Source organism: Sarcophilus harrisii, chromosome 1, assembly GCF_902635505.1.
Source record: "Sarcophilus harrisii chromosome 1, mSarHar1.11, whole genome shotgun sequence".
NCBI lineage: Eukaryota > Metazoa > Chordata > Mammalia > Dasyuromorphia > Dasyuridae > Sarcophilus > Sarcophilus harrisii.
Genome location: NC_045426.1, coordinates 190,030,261 through 190,055,564, shown reverse-complemented (window position 1 = coordinate 190,055,564; position 25,304 = coordinate 190,030,261). Strand labels below are relative to the sequence as shown.

The following is a 25,304-nucleotide window of genomic DNA, read 5'->3' as shown; positions in this document are numbered from 1 at the left end:
TTATTATATTTGTATTTTTTTAAATGGTCCAATATCATTTCCTGTCTCAAAGATTAAATCTAAGCAGACTATATATTACTCAAAAGAATGTTTTAGAACAATAGCTGGGGGCAGATCTCTAGAACCAGTTTAAATATGATTACAAGATAACAAAGTCTCTGACTTTTTGAGCAAAATTTCTTTTACCCACAGATATTTTTGCATTCACTGTGCATTTTGCATTTTTCTACTTGTACCATCCATCACACATGACTCTGAAGCAGTCAGGCATCTCATCTATTTGTCCATGTATTGTTAAAGAATGAAAACACCATTTGTCCACTTGTTTTTCATTTATGCCTGATTTTCTGGGAACAGCTGGGAACTGGCCATCAGTGTCTACTTAGACCATGAAAGTAACTGACTTTTCATGTTTTTTAATTTGTATGTGCCATTCCTCAAGCCTTAAACTGAATATGACGTATGAGTCAGCATTGTTCAGTTTTTTTTATATGTTGTAATATTATATGAATTTCATTTCTATTTCTCCATATTTGATGGACTGAGTCCACCACAAGATGTACTTAATTTAATTTTAAAATCATTAGAAAACTTATACAAAACTAATTTTCTATCATTTTTTGAAATTCAGTACAGCCCCTAAGATAACTAAAGGAACTGAAAATTGGGATGATACAAATAAATTGTTTTTAACTCTGTTACACTGACTTTCACATAGTGGTTTTAGTCTTGATTCCCGATGGGGTCCTTAATTTTATTGGCTGAACTCAGTACCTATTATGGAGACACATCCTGAGTTTTGTCCCTTTGTTGTGAGTCTTCTTGATAGGATATTCAGTAATTCTGGGGCTCATAAACTCTACTAGTTTAAGGTGTTAACATATTCAAATGCAAATGTGGTTGCATAGGACTGGGTTCCTTCTGCCAACCACATAAGGCTATATGGAAATGAGGTATTGGTATTATTAATTAAAAACAATAAAAATTATATGAGGCTCACATTTCTCAATGAATCATACTTGTTGCCTTGAAAATTGAAGTAACTGCTTAAAAATTTATTTCACTTTATGATACATTTCAGAGTATTTTCTTTTTCCTATATTCTCTGCAGTAAGATATGGAGTTTCTGAGCCCCTAGGGGTCTTCTAAATTTCTGAAACAGGAATTTAGAAAACAGTGGGACTTTGATTTCCCATTTCTTCCCCGTTTGATCTGCTTATTGTCCTGGGGATTTCACTTATAGCTGCCTCTCCTCTGGCTAAGGAATAATGTCTAGGTATTAAAATGTGTGAATACTTACCTTAATGAAGGAATGTTAGCTTTCAATGTTATTCCCTCTCAAGTTTTTCTCTTTATGTCATGGATTCTTAACCTGGAAATAGTAGGTTTAAAAAAAATGTTAACTATATTTCAGTATAATAGGTTATATATTTCTAAGCATTTTATTTTAAGCATTTAAAATTGTTATTCTGAAAAGGGGTCCATAGAAGCTTTGTCATGCTGCCAAATGAATCTATAACACTAAAAAGGTTAAGAAATCCCTAATATAAGTGGAGAACTGAAGTAAATACATAAAATTCAGTAAAAGGGGAAATCCTTGAGAATGAAGAAAAGGAATGGTCTGGAGTTTAGAGTTATTTAGACTTGTCCCACTGAAGACTCCCTCCATACCTCCCTATCTTCTATTACTTTATGTATTAGCTTTAGTAGCTTTCTGTGATACTGGAAAGATTTTGTACGTCTGAACACATCTCATTGTGTTTCAATTTATAATCCTAGAATGCATAGAAGTTTTGGTGTAAATTAATTGGTGTAGACTGGATGGTAGAAATTGTATTTTCAGTGTATTTTTTGTTTTGTAAAATTCAATGCTAAATTTTGTATACTAAAATATACATTTGTTTTATCAGATGTATCATAGATATTTGCAATGCATATCAAAAGCATGTTTATGATCAATGACCAGGAGGAAGTAATCCAAAAGTTCGGCTTTGTTTTTTCTTTTTTAATTATATATGAGGAAGCTAGATGGCACTATGGATAGAGCACTGGATTTAGAGTCAGGAAGACCCAAGTTCAAATATGGCCATACATATTTGCTAATTGTGTGATCTTGGACAAATCACTTGATTTGTCTGAGTTTCTTTATCTGTAAAATGTGAGTAAGAATCGTGTCTACTTTCTAGGGTGGTTGTGAGGGTAAGATGACAAAACATTTGTTAAATGCTTTTCAAACCTTACAGCACTATAAAGTGTAACATTATTATTGCCTGACTTTACACAATATAGAAATTGTTGAAAAATGGGTGCATATAAATTAAAGCTTTTAAAAACTTTTTAAATTAAAAAATAGCCATTTTAGATGCATTAGTGAAACTTATGATCCTTCTATGTTTCTATTCATTCCATTTCTTCTTCATTATTTGCTTGTCATCTTTCCATTTTCTTAATATTGGTCTTATTTTCCAAAGACCAAGACATTTTCTTTTTTCTTTATGGTTGATTCCTTGGAAATCTTATCTACTCTCATGGTTTCAACTATCTTCTCTATGCAAATGAATTCTGGACCCATATTTCTGGCCCTGATCTCTCATTTTCAAGCTCTAGGCTCACATATCCTATAGAACATCTGTATTTAGATGTTGCACCACCAATTTAAATTCAGTATGTTAAAAAATTGAGTCCATTATATTTCCCTCTAACCTCTCTTATCCTTCTGCCTTCTCTCTTTATCAGTGACACAAATATTTAATTCATTGTTCATATTTTCATCTTCATTATCTTCAAGCTTTAGATTTTTAAAACTCCTTTTAGTTACCTTTTATTCTTTAATATTTCAAGAATACATTATTTTGAAACTGTAACTACTTTCTTTACATGCACAGTATACAACCATTCGCCATGCTCTGCCACTATAATCTCAATTATTATTGGCATTGTTCAGTTGTTTTAGTTGTGTTCAACTCTTTATTAGTTTGAGGTTTTCTTAGCAAAGATATTGGAGTGGTTTGCCAATTCCTTCTCCAACTCATTTTATGAATGAGAAACTGAGTCAAACAAGTTAAGTGACTCACCCATCATCATACAGCCACTTAGTGTCTGAGGTCAGATTTGAATTCAGGAAGAGGAGGTTTCCTGACTTTAAGCCCAGCACTCTATCTACTACACTACTTAATTGCCATAATCTGAATAGCATTGCTGTAATGTCTTTCTTGTCCTACTATACTTTTATACAGGCCTTCAGGATGATCTGCCTATATTATTGCTACTGTATTCTAATAGGTTTTATTATTTTCAGTTAATCCTTCATACTACTAATGTAATTTTTTTCTGATGAACAGATAAAATCATGTCTTTTTTTGCCTTTTTTTTTTTTTTTTTTGCAGAGGCAATTGGGGTTAAGTGACTTGCCCAGGGTCACACAGCTAGGAAGTGTTAAGTATCTGAGGTCATATTTGAACTCAAGTCCTTCTGACTTCAGGGCTGGTGCTCTATCCACTGTGCCACCTAGCTGCCTCATCATGTCATTTCTTTACTCAAAAATATCCAGTGATCCCATGTTGTCCATGCTGAGGCAAGTTCACATTTGGTATTCAAGAACAACCTACCATCACATAATATAGGGGTAAGAATATTAGATTTGGAGTCACAGAACCTGGATTTAATTCTTATTTCTGCTGTTTTTTTTTCTCCTGTGCCACTTAACACAAATAACTTGATTCTCTAGACTTCAGTTTTCTTAACTATACAAAATATGGGAGATGGTAGGTAGCTCTAGCCTACATATGTGATTGACCTCCAAGGTCCTTTCCATTTCTAAAACTATAATCCACTGACTGAATTTTCCTTGATTTATTTAAAATCATTCCCCTCTCCTCCCTTTGTGTTATAACAAAATGACTAGGTCTTTATCTTTTGATGACTTTATGATTTTACTTAGACTGGCCTCCATTCCAGGAACCTACCTCTCCCCCTTGGCTTCATCTTTTGAATTCTTACCCACACATTTAAAGCCTAACTCAAATAAGCCACCTCTGATCTCCCATATTAGTAATGAGGTTCCCCCTTATAGTTTTGCTTTATTGTAATGTTTTATTATTTCTAATTTCTTATTAACTTAATTATAATATTTTTCATTAATCTAATTGTTTATTTCTGATACATATTCCACATCAATATGTTAATTAATTATTTGCACATGTATGTATGTATGTATAGTCAGATTTAAGTTATATATGCTCTTCTTCCTTATCTCTGCCTCCTGCCTTTCCTGCTTTCATTCAAGTCTCATCTAAAATTCCATATTCTGGAATAAAAAGTTTTGCAATTGTCAATGCTGAAAAATTGCCCATGCATATATCTTGTAAATAAAAAGCTATAATAATGAAAAAATCTAATATATATTATATATGTAAAATAAAATTCCATATTCTACAAGAAGCCTTTTCTGACCTCTCCCTCTTAATTCTAGTACTTGCTTGTATTCAATTTGTAGTGTGTTCATACTTAGTTGTTTGTGTGCCATCTCCCACATTAGACTTTGAGCTCCTTGAGAGCAGGAACTATTCAGTTTTTCAGTCATAACCAAATTCTCATGACCCTATGGATCGTTGTCTATGGGATTTTCTTGGCAAAGATACTGAATTGAACTCATCTTCCCAATTCTTGATCCTATACTTCATATCCACTGAGCCATCTAGTTACCCATTGATTCATTTATTTAGTCATTTCAGTCATGTTCTACTGTTCATAATCCCATGTGGGTTTTCTTGGCAAAAATACTGAAGTGGTTTGACATTTCCTTCTTCAGCTCATTTTACAGATGAGAAAATGAGGCAAACAGGGTTAATTGAGTTGTCCATGTTCACACAGCTAGTAAGTGTCTGAGGCCATATTTGAACTCAAGAAGATCGGTTTTCCGACTCCAGACCGCATACTCCATGCATCCCTTGGCTGCCCACCAATATATAGTAGCTACTTTCTGAATGTTTATTGACTGAATGGCTGTTTTTGTTTTCTCCTCCACACATCACCACACTTCCAGCCCATCCCCACTAGTAGAAATAGAGTACAAATTGAGTACTTGGGATGCTGTATAATTGTTTCTCTCTCAGTGATTAGTACAATGTTCTGCACAGAGTTTACCTTTAGTTGTTTTTTTTTGTTTGTTTCAATGTTGTCATATTGTATTAGATTTTATAAATTAAAAACTCCATTATTATGTAGAATAAATGGGAATTTCCTATCAAACCATAATAATCAGCATCTACATTGTTTTCCAGTAATGTTGAAGAATGTATGGATCTCCTCATACCCCTCTCAATCAATGTAATAGTATGCATTGATAAAAATCAGTGGTTAAAAAAGAGCTATTTCCTCCCTTATTCCAACTCATTCTCTCAGTGCTTTTTTAGTTGAAGATTATAAAAGAGATTTTTTTTAAAAAATTGTTACAATATATTTTTATTTATGAGTTGTTCCAAACATTCAGAAGGATTTAATTTATCTAAGAAATTAAGCAATAAAATGAAAGAAACTCACTTTTTTGTAGGTAAGGGCATATTTGATTAAATTAGAAATAGGGAAATACATATCAAAGAAGTTTTATGTCATTCCAACTGGAAGCTCATAGATGAGGTAAGGGGAGGTAGAGAAGGAAATATGTATTTATATAGTGTCTACTATGTGCCAGGCACTGTACTTAGATAATATTTTGCTAATATATTAACAAAATGTTAATATTATTGCTAATGTTATTTCATTTGATACCATGCAAGATAGATACTATTATTATGCTATGTCTTCATTTTCCCTCAGCCACTCTGCATGATTCTAATTCTATCAGGGCATACAAGGTAACTCATGGTGCCCCCACTTTCAATTTTCTTTTCTGTTTTACCTTCCCCAATTATATTGCAAGCTCCTTGAGTGCAAATTTTTTTCTTTTTCTTAAGAATATCTCCAATACTTTATACAGTGCCTGGTTCATAGTAAGTGCTTAATAAAAATGAATTGACTGTTACCCCCAGTTTGCAATTGAGGAAACTGAGCCAAACAAGAGAATAAGTGATTTGTTCTAGATCATACAACTAACAAGTGTCTGAGACTGAATTTAAACTCAAATCTTTTTGATTCTAGAACCCTGCCCTCTATCCATTGTGCAGGAAATAGCCTCTGCCAACAAATGGAACCATCACCACCATTTTTATTACCATCTTCTTATAGACCCTTATGGTGACAGCCCAAGACATTCAAATCAAAAAGTGACAGAAGTATTTGCAACCCATCACCTATAACCATCGTCCTGAGAAGCAACCCCCTTTCAGGATGCAGTCTTGCAATTGCTTCTATAGGTACTATACCTACATCTACTGAAGGCCACAAAAAAGAAAGTTCTCACCCAAGGTCCTTGGCTCATGGGTCAGTGTGAGAACCAGAAATAGTTCAACCTCATTTAAAATGACATTAAAGAAGTGCATCTTCATTGCTGCAATGTCCTGGTGACCCTTAATCTTTCTATCTGACTTGCAGCTAAAATCTTAAATGTGTTTTGAGTCACCCATTAGAATGTGAACTTCTTAAGAGCAGGGATTTTCTTTTTAATTTGTCCAGCATCCACCACAGTGTTTTGTACTTAGTAAATGCTTAATAATTGTTTTATTCATTTACTCATCTATGTTTGTTTCTTTAATAAATAAATTTGCCTTATATAGGAATGCTTTAGTAGGATATTGAATAATGCTTCCTTAATTAGTTTTTAATGCTCATAATCTAGTTTTTGCTACCCTAATTAGGTACTAGTGATGATGGCCACCAATAGAAATGGTACATAATATCAGAGAGGAATTAAATTGTTTTCCCTGAAACTTCAACTTTTTTTTTTTGAAATAACAGAATCATCACATAAATAAATTCACAACTTTTGCCAGTCACTTTTTTTTTTGCCATGATGGAACATTTTATGGAAAGTGAGCCAAAATGATAGATTTAAAAACTTCTAAATTCTAATCCCATTTTTAACATATTGGAATTTACTGAATGATTAAAATATATGTTAGAGTAACAGAGTAGGCTTAAGAAAGTGATATTTGTGAAATGATGTGTGGGTGTATATTGAGCAAATATCTTAAAAATAATCTTTTTCTAAGCAAAGAGAAAGATAAAGATATACCCATGTAGCAAACCCAGTCTCTTTTATTTTTGTTTACATTTTATTATTGTTAATGACACTGCTACAATCTCACATTTTTACTCTGCTTAAAAAAAAAAAAACTTTTCAAAGTGCCTTCACATATAATAGCTCAATTTTCTCATATTTGTGTGTGTTTACCTCACCTTTGCCCCAGCCATCCTAAAGGATGGAACCTAAATGTACTTTAAAATATGGGAAAATTGAACTCATTATCTCGTTTTATCCTGACAAGAGCCCTATGTAGAGAAAAGACTTGCTGAATTTTATACTAGCATATTGCTATGTAATTATATTTTTTCATTCCCAACATCTCTACTTAACTGGGGAAAAGGAAAGGAAATCTCATAGGACTGTCCAATAGAGACTTTTGCTTTTCAGCTTTTATGATATATCATCATTGTTCAATTTGGGGAAACCTCTACTTATTAGAATATTGTACAGTATGCATTCTTTAAATGAAAGGAAAAGAATTTATGAGATGGTGATAAAGAAGGGATTGGGCATCCCTGAAAATAACTAAATATATCTCAGATTATTTCAGAATTCAGAATATGAGTTGTAGTGAGTGATATAGGTTACTCACTCATTTTTCCCTAATTAAGGAGTTTTCACCCAAAGATTCTCATTTGCTTCTAGAATAACACATGTATTATATCTTTTTTATTGCAGGTCTTTGATTATGACTTTGGACTGCAGGATGATTTTATGGGTTCAGCTTTTTTGGATCTCACATTATTGGAGTTAAAAAGGTACAGTTCTGTTATAGTCATCTCTCACTAAAAACCATTAAATACCACAATTGTGTTTCATCATTACACTTTTGGTTTAGAAAATGAAACTTCTTGCTATCTACCAACTTCTTGACAGAGAAGTGATGGATCCAAGAAACGGAATGAGACATATTTTCGTACAGAGTAAATGTGAGCTCTTTATGAAATTCTTTTTGTTTTGCTTTGTTTTTCTTTTCCTTCATTTTTCCCATTGGAGGGCAAGGAGAGGTTTTGATAGGGTAACAAAAAAAGAAAGAAAGAATAACAGACATCAAGGCAGCTTTTTTTAATGGAGAGAAAGAATGGAAAGAAGGTTAGATAAGCAAGATAGTATCAAAAGTTATAAATTGATCTCATTCTACACATAAAAAGAAAAATATGTATGCATACATATGTGTATATATATACATATGTTATAAAAGTCTATAGTTTCATGTACAAGCCTCATTTTTAAAAATTATTTGGCCATATAAATACAAATGCCCATTCCATTGACATGTAAGTTTAAAATAAAAATGTTTTCAAAAAGAAAATTCTTGTGAATTTTGCTTCAATTAAATCTTTCTACCACTTACACAAAGTTCACAAAAGTTTAACATAGAAGTGATCACCAGCTTCTTTAAAAAGAGATGTTATACAGGGATTTATTGGTAGTTACATCTGTAAAATGTGTTGTACCTTTCAAAATGCTTTTGACATTTAAGTATAGTACTGGAGTCAGCAGGCAGTGAAGTATGCCAGGTCAGGGACCCAGAGATTAGACAGACCCACTGAGACAGGAAAGTTGGAAAGGCTCAGCAGTGAGTGCAAGGAAGAAGTCAAGGGAAGATGTGGATAGAATAATAGAATAATGGCAGCAAGTGGTTCATTAAGAATCACTGGATTTGGAGTTAGGAGACCTGGGTTCAAAACCTGCTTCTACCACTTATTAGTCATGGACTTAAAAGTCATATGACTTCTCTGGGCCTCAGTTTTCTCCTCTGTAAAATTAGCAAGTTGGGTTAAGTGGTCTTTAAGTTTTAAGGAGTTCAGTAGTTATTATTAAGGAAAGTAGTTAAAAGGACAAGTTAGCAGATATTGTGGAATAGCATCAAGGTACTGCACTGGTAGGAAGTCATCAGAAGTCAGTATAAAGAAGAGGTTGGAATGAGAGAGTTTTCTCAATAGAAAATGAGCCACATGACTGTCATTCCCCAAGAATATTAGCAAATCCTAGAAGAAATGGCTTATGAAGGACACCAAGACATCATGAAGTCAAGGATTCCAAATCTAAGAACAAGTCAAGGATTTATATGGAGAATCGGGTATGACTTTATGTATGCATTATATGATCTCAACAAGAGAAATGAATGTGCAAAATGGTAGGCCAGTCATTAAGTATATGTGTTGCAATGGAAAGCATTAACGGATTGGGAGTCAGAAGGTATAGGTTAAAATTTTGGCTCTGCCACTTGCCTGTGTGACTTTGTACAAATCACTTAATTTCTCCGGACCTCATTTTTCTCACTTATATGGACTGAATAATTTCTGGGGCCTTATGGACAGAAGAATTGCCCTTTTCTTTAAAAAGAAAAGAATTAGGTTGGATGGACACAAAATTCCTGATTGTGAGGTATAAGAAATTTGAATATGCTCCCAGGGTGATAGACTAGTTTTCTTTCATTTGTCAAAAAAAAAATTATTAAACACTAACTTTCTGGAGATCTTATAAATGAAGGGAAAATATATGTATGAAATTCCCCAAGGCCAAAATCAGAGACCTATTACAAATATGTCAATTTTGAATGATATAATTACAACTTGGTGGGCAATAAAAGCAGAATAATTTCGTGAAACCCATTCTAATTCTCAGTTCATAATTTTCACCTGCAAAAAATGTGAACAGGTTTAGTTCATGATCTTGGTTCATAACCAGATCTATCATATGTAGCAACTGGCATTTTACACTGTTCTAACATATTTAGGTTTATTTATTGTGTGCTGTAATTATTTTCCATTCAGCCACTCCCCATACTAAACTGTCACTTCCACAAGAGCAAGAAACATCATTTCTCTTTCATTTTAAAGCAAGTGTTCCATTTCATTGACATAGAATTCTTTATTGCATTTTGATCAGATAGATCAACTGACTGTTTATAGAAATTAAATCTGTATTAAATCATAGCTAAAAATTCTACTTATGGCCAACAGTTTGGGAAATCATTGCTATCAAATATAACTACTAGTCACTAATCAATAATTTCTATTTTATTTTAAAGAAACTTTGAAATTATTTTTCAGTCTTCATAAGATCCATTCAAGAGATGGTGATGATAGATGAATGGATAGACAGATAACTAGATAGTTAGAACAAGTATTTATTAAGTATTTACAATGTGCCAGTCATTGTGGTAAGCACTGGGAATATAATAACAAAAGGAAAGTCATTGCCCTCAAGCAGCATACATTCTAATGCAGAAAGATAACAAATAAAAAGTTAAGGGATACCCATTCAGGGGCATCGTGATAAAGTCTGGAGAGTTAAAATCATAATCTTGATGCTCAAGGCAAGGAGACTAACAAAGTGAATGAGGTATTTAACTACTCAAATTCTAGGCCTCAAGTTTTGGTGAACTACATCAACTTTCTAAGGCATCATTTCCTTTTTAGACTATATTCCAGGGGCTCTTCATTTTTGGCCTCAGGGTTTTCTCCCTTACCAATTTCTCAATTTTTCTAATTCCAAAAACAAGATTTGAATCACTGATCCAACTAACCTCATTATTCCCTGGGTTTTTCCTCCTTCCTGATATCCAAAAGAATAGCATCATCCATCCTCATGATATCAATCACCATGCCACATTTGTAAATCATTTAAATCTTAATGTAGATTCCACACTCTTTTTTAAAAAAATATAATTGTTTTTCTTTGTAATCATATGTATGTTTTATGTATTTGAAAACATTATTCTATCTTATTGTTCTTTGGGAAATAATAAACAAGATGCTCTCAGGAAAAAACAAAAACAATAAAACAAAACAAACAAACTTGGAAAGTCCTCCATGAACTCAAGCAAAGTTAAATATACTGTAGCCAAAGTAACAGCAATGTTCTAAGATGACCAGCTATGAATGACTTTGCTATTCTCAATAGTAGAATCATTCATGATTATTCTGAAGGACTTGTGAAAAATCCTATCCATACCCAGAAAAGGAAATGATTGTGGCTGAATACAGATTGAAGCATTCTCTCCATCCATCCCTCCCTCACCTTCCCCTCTTTCTCTCTCCTTAATTTTTCTTGAGAGTTTTTATTTTCATTAGGATGTGAGATCTATGTTTCCCCCCCACAACTTGACTTTTATGGAAATGTTTTATATAATTCCACAAGTGATCTCTTAATTGTTTCTACTGACTCCTCTCTTAGTGCCTACAAACTTGCCCATATCTCTCCTCTCCTCAGAATATCCAACATGATTCTTCTTCCCTTCCCTATGTCATGTTATGCCTTTTGCCCTTTCTGGCTAAATTCCTTGAGAAGTATTAGGTTCCTCCACCTTCTTTCCTCACACACTCTCATTTTAACTCCTTAAAATCCAGCTTCCCGCCTCATGCTTCCACTGAAATTTCTCTCTCCACAGTTCCTCCTTGCCAATTCCAATGGCCTTTTCTGTCTTTATTCTCTTTGACTCCTGCTGTCTTTGACACTGTTGGTCACTTTCTTCTTTCTAGTTTTTTAGGACTCTACTCACTTCTGGTTCTTCTCCTACCTATCTGACTGTTCCTTCTTTGTCTCCTTTGCTGGATCCTCATCTACCTCATGCCCTCTAACCTTAGCTGTCCTTTCAGGTTTTGCCTGGGTTCTCTTCTCTTCCTGTTCTACTTCACTTGATCTTATTTGTTTCCATGGGTTTAATTATCATCTCTATGCTGATTATTCTCAAATCTACCAATCCAGCCCTAATTGCTCTGTTGACTTTTAATCTTGCATCCCAAACTGGATGTCCAGTAGATATTTTAAACTCAATATGTCCAAAGTAAACTCATTTTCTTTCCCCTTATACCCTCCTCTCCTCTAGACTTTTTCATTACTGTCATAGATGTCACCATTCTCCCAACCCCCAAGGCTCACCTTAGGTGTCATCCTTAATTCCTCACTATTTTTCATCTTCCCATATCTAATCTGTTGTCAAAGTCTATTGATTTTCAACATTTCTCAAAGACCCCTTCTGTGATTCTGCCATCAGCCTAGTGCAAGTTATCATCACTAGACTATTGCAATTGTCTGCTGGTGGGTCTGGCTGTCTCAAATATCTCAATTCAGCAAATATTAAGTACCTACTATGTACCAGACAGACAGTATTGCTCAGGATACAAAAAGAGGCAAAAGACAGTTCCTGTCCTTAAGGAGCCTAATCTAATGGAGGAGACAAATACAAACAAATATATACAAAGCAAGCTATATATAAAATGAAAAGGAAATATTTAAAAAGGAAAATTCTGGAATTAAGAAAGATCCAGGAAGGCTTCCTGTAGGATGTAGGATTTTGGTTGGGGACTTGAAGGAACTCAGGGAAATCAAAAAGCACTATTGAGAAAAGAGAGCATTCTAAGCATGGAGGACAGTTAGAGAAAATTTCTCGGTTTCCAGAAATGAGAAATGAAGTGTCTTTTTCCTGGAGTGGCTAGGAGGCTAGTATCAGGAAAAAAAGGTATAAGAAGAATGGAAAGATAGGATGAGGGTAAGTTATAAAAGATGCTGAATACCAAACAGAGCATTTTGTATTTGTCCCTGGAAGCACGAGGTTCTTTTCCTTCAAGTCCAATCCACCCTTCTGAGTGATTTCCCCTGTTAACCTTCAGGATCAAATACAAAATCACCTGCTTGATATTCAAAATTCTTTGTAATTTATCCCCTTCCTACTTTCCAGTCTTCTGATATATCACTCCCTGCCATACCCTGTATCTAGTGATACTGGTCTCTTTATTATTCCATAAACAAGACATACCATCTCTAGTCTCCAGGCAATTTCTCTGCTTGTTTCTCCATACTTAGAATACTCTCTCTTCTCATCTCTGTCTTGGCTTCCCTAGCTTTCCCTAAGCTCCAATTAAAATCCATTCTTTTAAAGGAAGCTTTTCCTATCCCCTCTTAATTTTAGTTATTGATTATTCTATTTGTCCTGTATTGTGCCTTTTTTTCGTTTTGTTATGTTTTGTCATGTTACCATAATTCCTGGCATATAGTAGATATTTAATAATTGGTTTATTGGCTGGCTGAATTCCTCTACTGCTACTTGAAACATATATTACCTCATGCAAATCATTTAACTCCTTGGGCCTCAGTCTCCTCATCTGTAATGTGATAGATAATAGTCTCCAAGTCTCCTGAGCTCCCTACTATATCTATATCTATAATCCTGTTGTCATACCAGGTCCACTTCTTCATAGGATCCCTGAATCATCCTTAAAAAACCCACAGAGGTCATGTTATTCAAATCTTCATTTCAGAAATGAGGAAATCATATCTCAGAGAAGCTAACCACTTGCCCAGGGTCACATAAGTGCTAAGTAGCAGATCCAATTCCAAATGGGCTTTTCCTACTAATGTCTCAGTGGCTTGATGGATCAAGGTCTTGAGTAGTCTTACTTGGACCCTCTGTTATTTAACATTGTTATCAGTGACATATAGAGGTATAAATGGTATGTTTATCAAATGTAAAGATGACATTAAATTGGGAATGCTATAGCTCTTACAGTGAATGTCAAAACCAAGATCTTGTAACATCTGTCAGGCTAGAACATTGAGCAGAACTGAACAAGATGGCATTTAATAAGGATAAAGGCAAAAAGATGAGGTTCAGAAAAAACACAAATATAAATATTCACATATGGAATAGAGGACAAGATCTTACTTTCCTAAGACTTTACTCTGTAGTTTTCTGTGCGTCCCATCTGTGAGTCAAGACTAGAAATTAACATGTATGATTAATAAATACAAATACAAGCCAAAATAATATAGCAAAATATACTCAACCATTTGATTCATAAAAGTCATCTTCATAAGTAATTTTCCTTAAGTTTTAGCTAAGATATATGTAGTATATGATCATGATGATTGAATTCAAAAGGAGCTAGAATTTCGGGCATTTTCTCATGTTCAAATCATTCTTTTCTCTATAGAATATTTAGCTATTTGGTCTCATACTAAAGTATAAATATCTCTTCTATTCCCTAAAACTTAAACAATTGAAAAAATTCTCTAGAGGAAAAATGTAAGTAGAGAAGGAGAAAAAAACCTGTTAGTTGTTCATTGGTTTGGATTTTCTTACTTTGCTTCTCTTTTTTCATTCATTTATTAAGCCTCTACTATATTCCAATCAATATGTTTGTTAGTAGAGATACAAAGACAAAAAAGAAACATTCATAGTCCTTGAGGAATTTATATCATATTGCTAAGGAGATAGCATCTACACATATAAGTAAATACAAAAATAGATAACATAAAACAATATAATTTTGGTGGAAGCAAGCCTAGTAACTTGAGGAGTGAGTCAGGTTGGGCCTGCTATATAGAAGTGGCATTTTAGTTGAGCCTTAGATAGAGGCAGGAATTCCAAGAAATAGAAGAGAACATGGAGAACATCTCAGAGGTATGTGTGAGGTGGGGTGGAGGAGAGTGGGGTAATATGTACAGAAACTCTAAGGAAGAAGATAAACTATCATGCACACCAAAGATGTCAAATTTACACCACGTTTCCAAATATAGTCTAAATCAGCAGTTCTCAAAGTGTGGTCAAGAGAATGCTAGGGAGTTCTAAAACCCTTTCAGAGAATCTACAAATTCAAGGTTCATTTTTACTTCTAATATGGTAAATTTAAGTATAATCCCTATAACTCTTTGGACAGATCCTCAATAATTTTTAAATTGTTGTATGTAGATACTGAGAAGAAAAGTTTAAGAACCACAAGTCTAAACCAGATTAAAATGTAATTGTTAACAATTTAATGAAATAAATAAAAATAAAACAAAACATAGATAATATAAAAATATTACTTTCTAAGTCAATATATAAATCCCCAGGGAGTTTTATATAGTCTGTATTTCTCTTTGACTTTGATATCATCTATATAGAGAATATAGCAATTACTTTAAAGGATGTATGGAAAGATGTAAAGGAAGCAATGGGTAATCTGGAAATGGAGGCAGTAGTGAGATTTTAAATAGCTTTAAATGGCAAATGCAAGATTTTTGTATTTATCCTGGAGACAATAAGAAATCCCTGGAGTATCTTGAACAGGAAGTAGTATGGTCAAAATTGGATTTTAGAAATACTGATTTGGACAATTAATTGTGTGTAAGATGGATTGTAGAGTTTGGAAGAGACTCCTAAGTTAGTGGGTTATTTTCATAGAGGTGGTAAGGGTCACTATGGACTAAGATGGTAACCATGTGAGTAGAGAGACAGGGACAAATGTGAAAATATTTATGGAGGTAGAATCAATTGAACTGGACAAATGATTATATACAATTAAGAGTCATTTAATTAGAATATCCGCTTCTTTGAACTCATACAATATCTTTCACATAGTCGGCATTTATACATTGAAATAAACTGAGTGACTTTCTCTCAGGATTAAGCTGGGGAGTCAGTCCCAGTATTTGGAATCTCTCAGGCTATTGCTGAGCTGCAGTGAAAAAACAGGTGTTTAATCTATTGGAAAGAAGTTGGCATTTTCCATCATTTCCAAACTAAATCTTTCTCTCAGGCCACTAGTGATTTTTACTTCCAACTCTTCATAAAGAAGAGAGCCAGTCCCTAAAATTTGATTTCATTTTTTGCCCTTCTCTTCTCAAGGCCAGATAATTGATTCTTTCTGCTTCTCTTTGCCTTCCCATTGGCCTTTGCTGGTATATAGAGTTGTACAAGGGAAGAAGTGGCAATAAAATCCCAGGAAGGACTTACAGATTCCCAGATTTCTTTACCTGTTCAGTACTGTAGATTTCATTCTGCTCCCCAGAAACTCATCATTTGATAGATCATATCAGTTTTGAAACTCTTATCTCCTCAATAATCTTTGCCTCTGGGGTCCTCATTCTGAAACAGGTAGAAGGTGCATAATAGAGAGCTCTTCCCATATCTTCCATTTAAAGAGGGCACTCGGGGTAGCCATCTTATCATTTCCCACCCAGCCATACTCCTCTGGTCTTCCTACCTTCCTCCCCCCACTTTCATTTGAGCTCCTTTAATATGTTATTCTCCCTTACATTAAATTGTAAACTCCTTGAGGGTAGGGGCTATCTTTTGCCTTTCTTCATATTTCCAGCAGTTAGCACAGTGCCAGACACATGTTTATTAAATTACTCATTTTATTTTCCTAAAGTTTCCAAAGAAAAACCCTTCAAAGCTCAGTTTCTTAGCAAAAGAAACAGTCTAGGACTAGGTGTTAGGAAAATCTGATTCATAATTTAATCTTGTATTAGTTCTCTAAAACTCTAGAACTCAGTTTCCCCATAAGAGAAAAACTATTTCCCATAAATTTCACAGATGCTAAAGACAAATGAGACAATTAATAAAAGCTCATAGATTAAGACCTGAAAGTGTTCTCATAGATTATCTAGTCCAACCCACTCATATTACAAGTGAGGAAAGTAAAGCACAATATAAGTGATTTGCTCAAACTCATGCAGATGGTATAAAACAGAACCTGTGTCCTCTGACTTCAAATGTAACCCTCTTTTCACTATACTATTTAAAAGAAAACTTCAAAACTCAGTGATGGAATTCTTAGAAAATTCCTTTTAAATTCCATTCCATTTTCAAAATTAAAAAAAAAGAAGAACACTAGCCCTACATTGTATCCATGTGATTTTGTGTTTATCACTTAATCCCTACAAGTCTCAGTTTGCTAATCTTTAAAATAATAGTTGATACTTGCTCTACCTACCTATTTGTCTTAATGTGGGGAAAACACAATCTATGTTGTAGTGCTTTAAAAATATAACCTATTGATATTTCCCAGCATTATTGTAAAGTAGGAAAATGTGCCCAAAGGATTATTCCCCATCTTATTGGTAGGGAGGGGGAAGGCAAGACTTCTTTGTATAAATAAGCATTTCTTTGCTTGTATTATCAGTATCTAGCATCTAATTTGTATTTCGTAAATATTCTTTGAAGTAAGGTCAGGAATGACTCCAATATTGTCTCAATAAACAGGCAATGTAATGACACATTTTTTGATGAAAGACAATGACTTATTATTTTACCCTGGAGTAAAAATTACTGACTACATAATAAAATTTGTGTTTAGGTTCTCGTCATTGTTCGCCAAATATCTGCCCCTTCACTGGCTAACTTGTCCCAAGTGTGGATCAAACTGGGTCCTTGAGTTGGGCAACCTGGAAAAAGGTCCTATTGAAACATGCAGGTGGCTACAAGATATTCCAATAAAATCCTCTCTCCACACAGAGCACTACGCTTGTTCCTCTGAGGAAATTAATAATAATTAACACATAATTTAGATTTGTATTGTAGCACACATAATTAAAAGCATTGTAAATATATTATCTCACAAGAGTTCTTTCAGGTAGATAGTATAAGTATGTTATTATGATCATTTCACATATGAGTAAACTAAACCTTGGAAAATTTTGCTCAGTTATAGAATTGCATTAGCCTCGCATACTATTTTTCTGACCTCATTTATTTGTCAAGGCTTCTGTAGCCTCAGGTCCTAAGAGAGCTAGCCCAAGCACTGACTATGGAATTCTCTCCAGATCTTCAAGCTTTTGGGGCTGGTGAAGGGGTCACCAAGCTATCTACAGCCTTAAAAGTGATCATGACTGAGACCATAGATATTTGGAATTGAAAATCAATACCCAGGAGTATATCAAAGTCCCAGAAATATCGAAATGATTTAGCTACATTTTCTCAGGGAAAAGTAGATTTCTGGAAGTTTTAATAGGGTGGGGAAATTGCATCTGTTTATCCTCAGGTAAAGAATCTAATGAAGCTCCTGTAATTAATGGCTATGTTGGATTATATTTTTATTTATTTCATTAAATATTTTCCAGACACATTTTGATCTGATTTGGGAGTCTTGCTTTTGATAGCTCTGACTTTAGATCTTTTGGGCATCCCCAGTTGATTGAGAGGCTAAAAAAGGGCATTGGCTCAGCTGATATGTAGTGTTACAGAAGATATCTGATATGGTAGCTTCTACCAATTTGACTTTATAGGGCTTCTTATCTTATATACACAAATAACTTTGCAAGATAGCTTCCTAGTATGCTTAGATATTTTTTAAATTTCAGAAATATAACAAATAAGCAAAGATGCCATAATATGTTCTCAAATTATTTGACTTGAATTCTCTTACACTTCTTGAGTTAGAATCATACACAGGAACAAATTCATAGATGACCCAATCACCTATCTGGGCTATAATTTCCCTCTTCCCCTACCTGGGTATTTTTCACATTACCTACTTTGTAGTTGTCTCTCCCCTCTATTTCTGTTCAATTAATTTTTGGAATCCAAGTGCATGAACTTGCGTATATTTTTAAATTTAATTTAGTAACTTTAGCCTACAATTCTAACCTAACAATCCTTTAGGATGCTAATTCTGTAATCCAACAGATTGATTATCCTTTTCAACTATAACCAATAATAAATCGATAAATATTAAATTTCTACCATGTTCCAGGCACTGTGTGCTAAACACTGGGAATGCTTCTTCAAAAAGAAGAAAAATACAAGTCATCTTGTGCCTTTCAGATATTTTCTCAGCAGATGTTCATATAATCTAAAAATATTTTACCTGGCTAAAACACTGAGATGAATTGAATTAGATAATTTCTAATCCAGATAAATGTAATCTTACATTTGGGTTCAGAAAATTAAAATCACAAATATAAACTTTTCTAGATGGGAAATGTTTTGATCAGAATAGAGCTAAAAATAGAGCCCTAGAGTTCTCCATGGCAGACCTTTTTTTTTGAAAATTAAATATTGTAGATCCATGGAATTCCTCTGGTCTGTTAAACTGACAACCCTTTCAAAAGAGTAAATAAATTTGATTTGTCTTTGATAAATGCATTCTCACTCAAAGTAATCACATTTTTACTTTGTAAAACTTCACAAAGTTCTCTTTTTGACCAGAATAGAAGCCAAGCTCATTAACCTAGTCCTTCTTTCTCTGTCATTTCTCTCTGCATTCTTATTCAAACTCAAGCAGCGGTGTTTTCTTACTTTTTCTCTTCTAAATGGCCCTTCTTTATTACCATTAGCATTTATTAGATTTTAATGTATTGGGATTCAGCTCTCTTGAACACCATTCTACCACGCTTTGTCCATTGTTCCCTTCCTTCACACCACACATCCAGATCCATCAGCCAGCTCCTTTTCTTTTACTGCTGCTCCTTATCTGAACCACCTGAGCTGTCAGCCAGATTGAAGAAAGATCTGCCAGGATCAAGGATACTATCTTCCTTTGCTCCTCCTTCACCTTCTTTGGTCTTTGGTCAGCCTTGTCCCAGTAGAGTTCCCATCCACACTTCATCTGGTCTGATCAGGTACCTTCCCTTCCATTTAATGTTTCCCCTAGTGCTCTGGGTGGTTCTTACTACTTGGATGAAATAGGAATCACCAATTAAATTCTTTACAGTCAGATAGAGGAAGCAGTCTACACTGCTACTACATCTCACTTTCCAATAGGCATTTCCATTTACTCTATTTCTTCTCTCCAAACCCTCAGATGCTGTCATCAGACCTACTGAGATACTCTAAGGGGCTTTGCCAGCAGTACTTCCACAGCATCTTTAAGAACATCCTGCCTTTCCATCTTTTCTATATCTGAACTTTTTTATTTGTAATATATTCTTCTGATAGAAATTTATATTTTGCTAAAATTTTCTTTTCTTTTTAAAAAGAATAACTAATATTTCTATAGTGCTTTAAGGTCTACAGAGCACTTTCCATATATTATCTCCTATGTTTCTCAGTCAATTAACATTTATTTATTTAAATATTTGTTTATTGTTCCCTCCAATTAAAGTATGATTTCCTTGAGATTAGTGAGTTTCACTTTTTTATTTTTGCTTCTGCAATACTTATCACAGTTCTTGGCCCATCAATGCTTTTTACATTCATTTCTTCAAACATTCACTTTTACCTCTTCTTATAAATTTCTCTTTAAAAATCTGTATTCTTTAATGAGCATTTCATGTAGCTATTTTAGTTCTTTTTTTTGACATGTATCCTTCATTTCCTTTTTTCACACACATAAATTACTACTGTTACCAGACTTTCATTCTAGAAAGGCTCATCTCACTTTAATCAAATTCCTTTTTCCAATATTAAGCTGTGGGATACTGCTTATATTACCTCTGAACTTTAAAATATATTCTTTCTTTTTGTATAGGAAACATGTCTGACTATGTCTACCACTTCTTTCTTTGATTGCCATATAATGTGAATTGATATATGATCACTACCTCTCAATATTATTTATTGCTTTAAAAATATTTAGTTATGTTTAACTTGAGCATTAATGCAACCAGCTAAACTTGACAACTATATTAAATTAAATTTAATAATAAATTTAAAATTGTCCATCATTCACTCTAAGTCTTCATCAAAATTATTTGTTCATTAATTTCTCACTTTAATCCTGTGTAGTTAAAATGAATTCTAGGTTTCTTTTTCCAAATTTCTTTTTATACTTCATACTTTCTTATATTAATTGCATGATGTATGATGCTATCCTGCCCTTTTCTATGTAATCTTTTCCTTTTAATAAGATTTTACTTCTCCATTAGTACATTGTAATTTAAAATTTTTATTTTTATATTTTATATTTACTTTTACTTAGTATTACTATTTACTTTATATTACATTATCCTTTGTGCTATTATATAGAGCTAACCATTCCCCTAGAGTTGTAACTTAAGATTTTTTACCCTTTGTTTGCAATTATATATGGTGCTGCTATAAGCAGTTTTATGGAAAGTATTTTTGCTATTGTTGGATTTTAATAACACTTTGTGACAGTGGAACTCTTGGATACTGAAATATGATTTTTGTATTATTTTTACTATATACTGACTGATTGGTCTACAAAAATATTCTTTAACTTTGTAGTTTCATTATCAAAGGAGCAGTGTGTCTGTTTCTCTGTAATCTAGATTTAAGCTTGTTCTTTCATTTGCCTTTTTTTTAAGCAGATTTAAGATTATTACCTTCCCATCTGAAATTATTTTGTGATTTCTTTGATTTGTATTAAGGTTGAGCATTTTTGAAGTTATTATTATCAATTTGTGTTTTCTTTTTAAATAGGTCTTTATTTCATAAGAGTTAGTGAGAACACTGAAAGTCAACATGACAGATAGGCTTAGGCCAAAATCTTACATCATATTTTATAATAAATTCCAAATGTATAACTAACCTGAATATTAAAGATTACATTATTTCAAGAATTAGAATTATATGGGTAGGATAATCAAACAAGGGAGAGAGGCAAAAGTAAGCTACATGACTTGGATTATATATAAATTTGAAGACCTTTTGTACCAAGTTAATGCCTCTAGGGTAAGAAACAAATAGCAAAAAAAAAAATCTTTTTATCAAATTTCTCATATAAGGGTTTAAAATCCAAAATATATGAACTGCTAACAGAAATATATAAGCACATTAATAATCCTTGCCATATCTTCCATATTTCAAAGATTTGATCACTGACTAAGCAAATTAGGAATTTAACAACAGCTTTAATTCTAAGAGAAGTATTCATATAATTAAAGTCTTCCCTCTTTGCCAAGTTCAGGAACTATGTCAAGAACTTACCATCATTCTCCTCTTTGCCAAAAGGTCTCTACTGCATTTTGGTCATCATATTACTGTGCCTCTCTTGTTTGGTACTTACCTCTTTCCAAGTTCCAGAGACTCCCTTCACTTGATGGTGAATGGTATATGTCATTCTAACCTCTTTTCCTTTTTACATCCCTCCACAGAGAGTTATTTATTGCCCTCATGGGTCACTTCCTGATATCAGTGCCAAATTCATAGAATAGGTGAATTCCAACTATATCTCTGTGGAATGTAAGGAGTGCTTTTTCCTCCTGAGAAGTTCTATATTCAGATATCAGAACCTCAGGTTGAATGACTTAGTTAAGTTCACTCAGCTGATAGGCAGAGATACTGGGACTAGAATTTGACTCTATTCCTATTCCACTGGTCTTTCAATGAGAGTATCCTGTACTTATAGGATATGGTTATGAGAATACTTGAAAAATGTAAGAAAAAAAAAAAGTTAAAACTAATATTCAATAGTAATATGAAAAGGGACCCAATTCCATTGTGCAAAAAAAAAAAAAAAGGCAGAAAACAATGTAAAGTTTGTGTTATTTTTCTGCTTGATTTTATTCATTAGATATTGAGCACTTTGAGAGAAGAACTAATTTTTTTTTTGCCTTTGTATCTGAAGAGCTTAACATAGTACATGGCACACAGTTGGTGCTTAATAAATGCTAGTTGACTAAAATAAAATGCAAATTTGAGGGAGGAGTAAAGAAAACCATGGTAATAGAAAGAACCTGAGGGGGATCATCTAGTTCAATGCCCGATTTTAGTTTCATTTATTTCTTCTTCCTAGGCATATGAATTATAAGAAAGAAAGAGAAAATAAAATTCTTCTGTCAGCCAATTCAGCTACAAGCACATTTACTGAACTGTTCCCTTACCAAAAAAATTCCTCCATAAAGTAAATGTATTTTACTTTATTAAAACAAAAAGGAGGAGGGCTGCATTCATTGAAACCCTCATTTAGCTGCTGGCAAAATAAGAGAATCTTTTTTTGATATGATCTCATTCCCATAAAGAATATCCAGGACAGCAGGAGACCTGCTCTGTGGCAGGGGTTGTGTAGTGTAGAGTTGATCCTATGTTCTTTAGATCATATCATATTGGGAAGACATTGAATATAGGTCTAGTGATGAACAATGTGCTTGTTGTTTGAAGATCAATCTGAAAATCAATCAAGTTTGGAGACAGTCATTAGCAGAGTGGGCTACAAGGCCATTAAATTGTTTTATTTACAATAACTCAAAGACTGCCTACTGTGATATGGAAGACTTGCAGTCTATATAGATGGAGGGAATAATTGTGATGACTAAATCAAGAATTCAATTCAACATGCACTTGTTAAGTGCCTCCTATTTTTGCACCCATAACATAAATTTAAATTATTAAAGTTGAATAGAAAATATCCCTTAAAGCTTAATCTGCTCCATCCAAGTGAGTTTTATAATATGCATGGTTTTGATTTAGACAGTGTATAAACAATAAAATGCTGGATTTGGTATCAGGGAAATCCAGGATCAAATCCCAACTAATGATACTTAATAATTCTGTGCTCATGGGCAAATAAATAGCCTTTTTTGAACCTCAGTTTCTTCATCTGTAAAATGAAGAAAATTAGATTTATAATCCCTACTTCCTACAGTTATTATGAAGCTCAATGAAATAATATATGTAAAGCACTTCACAGACTTTAAAGCACTGTGTAAATATCAGTTGTTATTATTATCTCCTAGACCAACAGATGTGACTCTAACTCTGAAAGACCCACATTATCCTGATCATGATCTGGGAAGCATTTTGCTGTCTGTAATTCTTACTCCAAAAGAAGGAGAACAGAGGGATGTGGTAAGTTTATACAAGGTCTAGCCAGAGGTACTCCTTGATCTTTCTTGTTTGAAGTGCATTGTGTGCATTCTTTGCACTAGGGGTTGATAATTAAGAGTCTCCATATAAAATTCAGTTTTGTTCACTGTTTCTGTGAGTGCCGTGGGCATTGTTGTATTTATTGTACCTTTTGAACTCTTTTTTTCAACTATTTCATTCCACCAAATCAGAACCTCTTGTTGTAAACAAGTAAAGGATTTGTATGCATTTAATTTCAGGTCTGTTTTATACCTATTAAATTCAAGGTGAGCTAACAAATTAATAATGGTCTCAAGAGTATATTCATTAGCCAATTACATTTTTAGATTTTTTTTCCCTCTGGAGTGTCCAAACACTAAAATTTGAATTGGACTAGTCACCAATTGTATCACAGCACATTAAAAAAGAGATGAATTTATAACAGAGTTTCTGCTTTCTGGTTTTTGTTTGCTGAATAATAAGTATGTTTCAGTCACTGGATGTTATCCATTTTTCAGCACTTGCCATCTGGACTTTATTTTGCTGCAGTGTGAAATTGACAAGGTATAGAGAGAAATAGAATAGTTGGGCATTAGGTAAAATACTCATCCTTAAAGTCAGCTAACATTAATCAAATGCCTACTGTGTGCCAAGGTTGTGCTAAAAATCATTTTTGACCCAAATCAGTAGATGTTGTCAGGTTTTTTTTCTGACCTGATTTAACAAATATTCACTAGAATGAAGAAACTTTGGCATAATTTAATAGGAGCTACATAAAGAAATTGTGCTGTAGTCCTTTGTTTTAGAACTAGAGCTCATTTTTAAAGTAGTATTAGTTTTGGATCCTTCAGGGGTACGTGTTTGTGTGTTTGCCTCTGTGTGTGTGTGTGTGTGTGTGTGTGTGTGTGTGCGTGTGTGTGTTTTAAAGAAATGCTTGCTGAAAATGTACATTCAGCATGTCATTAAAGTCTAATTAATTTAGGAAATCTTTTTCTTGAAGGCAAGTGAAATAATTCAATTCAGATATTAATTTATGTGTGAGATTTATAGTTTCAGCTTATCTTTCTCTTAATTGCCTTTAATAAACAACTAATAATTAACTAAATACACATAAGCATATATTCTTTTGTATTTGCTAAATATATTCCTAATATCTACAATTAACTGTCTAGCCAAATGATTTCTCCTTTTTTAGCATATTCTATCAAAAAAAATGTTTGGTAAGAGTTAAAGGAAGTATGATTCTATATTGTAAGAGATGGGAGGGGAATAACATCAATAATCAGGACTGAAAACCATTCATAAAAACCCATATTTTAATAGAAAATCAATTAGTTAACAAGAATTTATTAATTCTCACCATATACCAGGCGCTGTGCTAAGTGCTAGAGATACAAAGAAAAACTTTTAAAAATAGTCCCTCCCAGCCTCAAATAGCTCACATTAAAATGAAAGGGACAATATGCAGACAGCTGATCATAAAAGATATATACAGTGTAAATGGACGATGACTTTAGAAGGAAAGCATTGGAAGAGGTGAAGGAAAGAAGATCAAAAGGGTAAGTTAAGTATTGAGCTAAGGCTTGGAAGAAGCTAGGAAGCTAAGAGGTAAAGGTGAGGGGGAGGAGTCTTTGGAATAAATCCTTCACATAAAAATAATTT

The 25,304-nt window shown here is 33.4% G+C and overlaps 1 protein-coding gene across 11 annotated transcripts in view; it reads left to right on the top strand.

Moving 5' to 3' along the window:
• Positions 1-25,304, top strand: part of MCTP1 (multiple C2 and transmembrane domain containing 1) — a 679,042-nt gene that overhangs the window by 351,870 nt on the left and 301,868 nt on the right. For all 11 annotated transcript variants that reach the window (XM_031949501.1, XM_031949457.1, XM_031949335.1 and 8 more), the window contains exons 4-5: positions 7,862-7,941; positions 23,534-23,645. In XM_031949501.1, the coding sequence (XP_031805361.1) occupies positions 7,862-7,941; positions 23,534-23,645 (192 nt within the window). The remainder of the gene's footprint in view (positions 1-7,861; positions 7,942-23,533; positions 23,646-25,304) is intronic.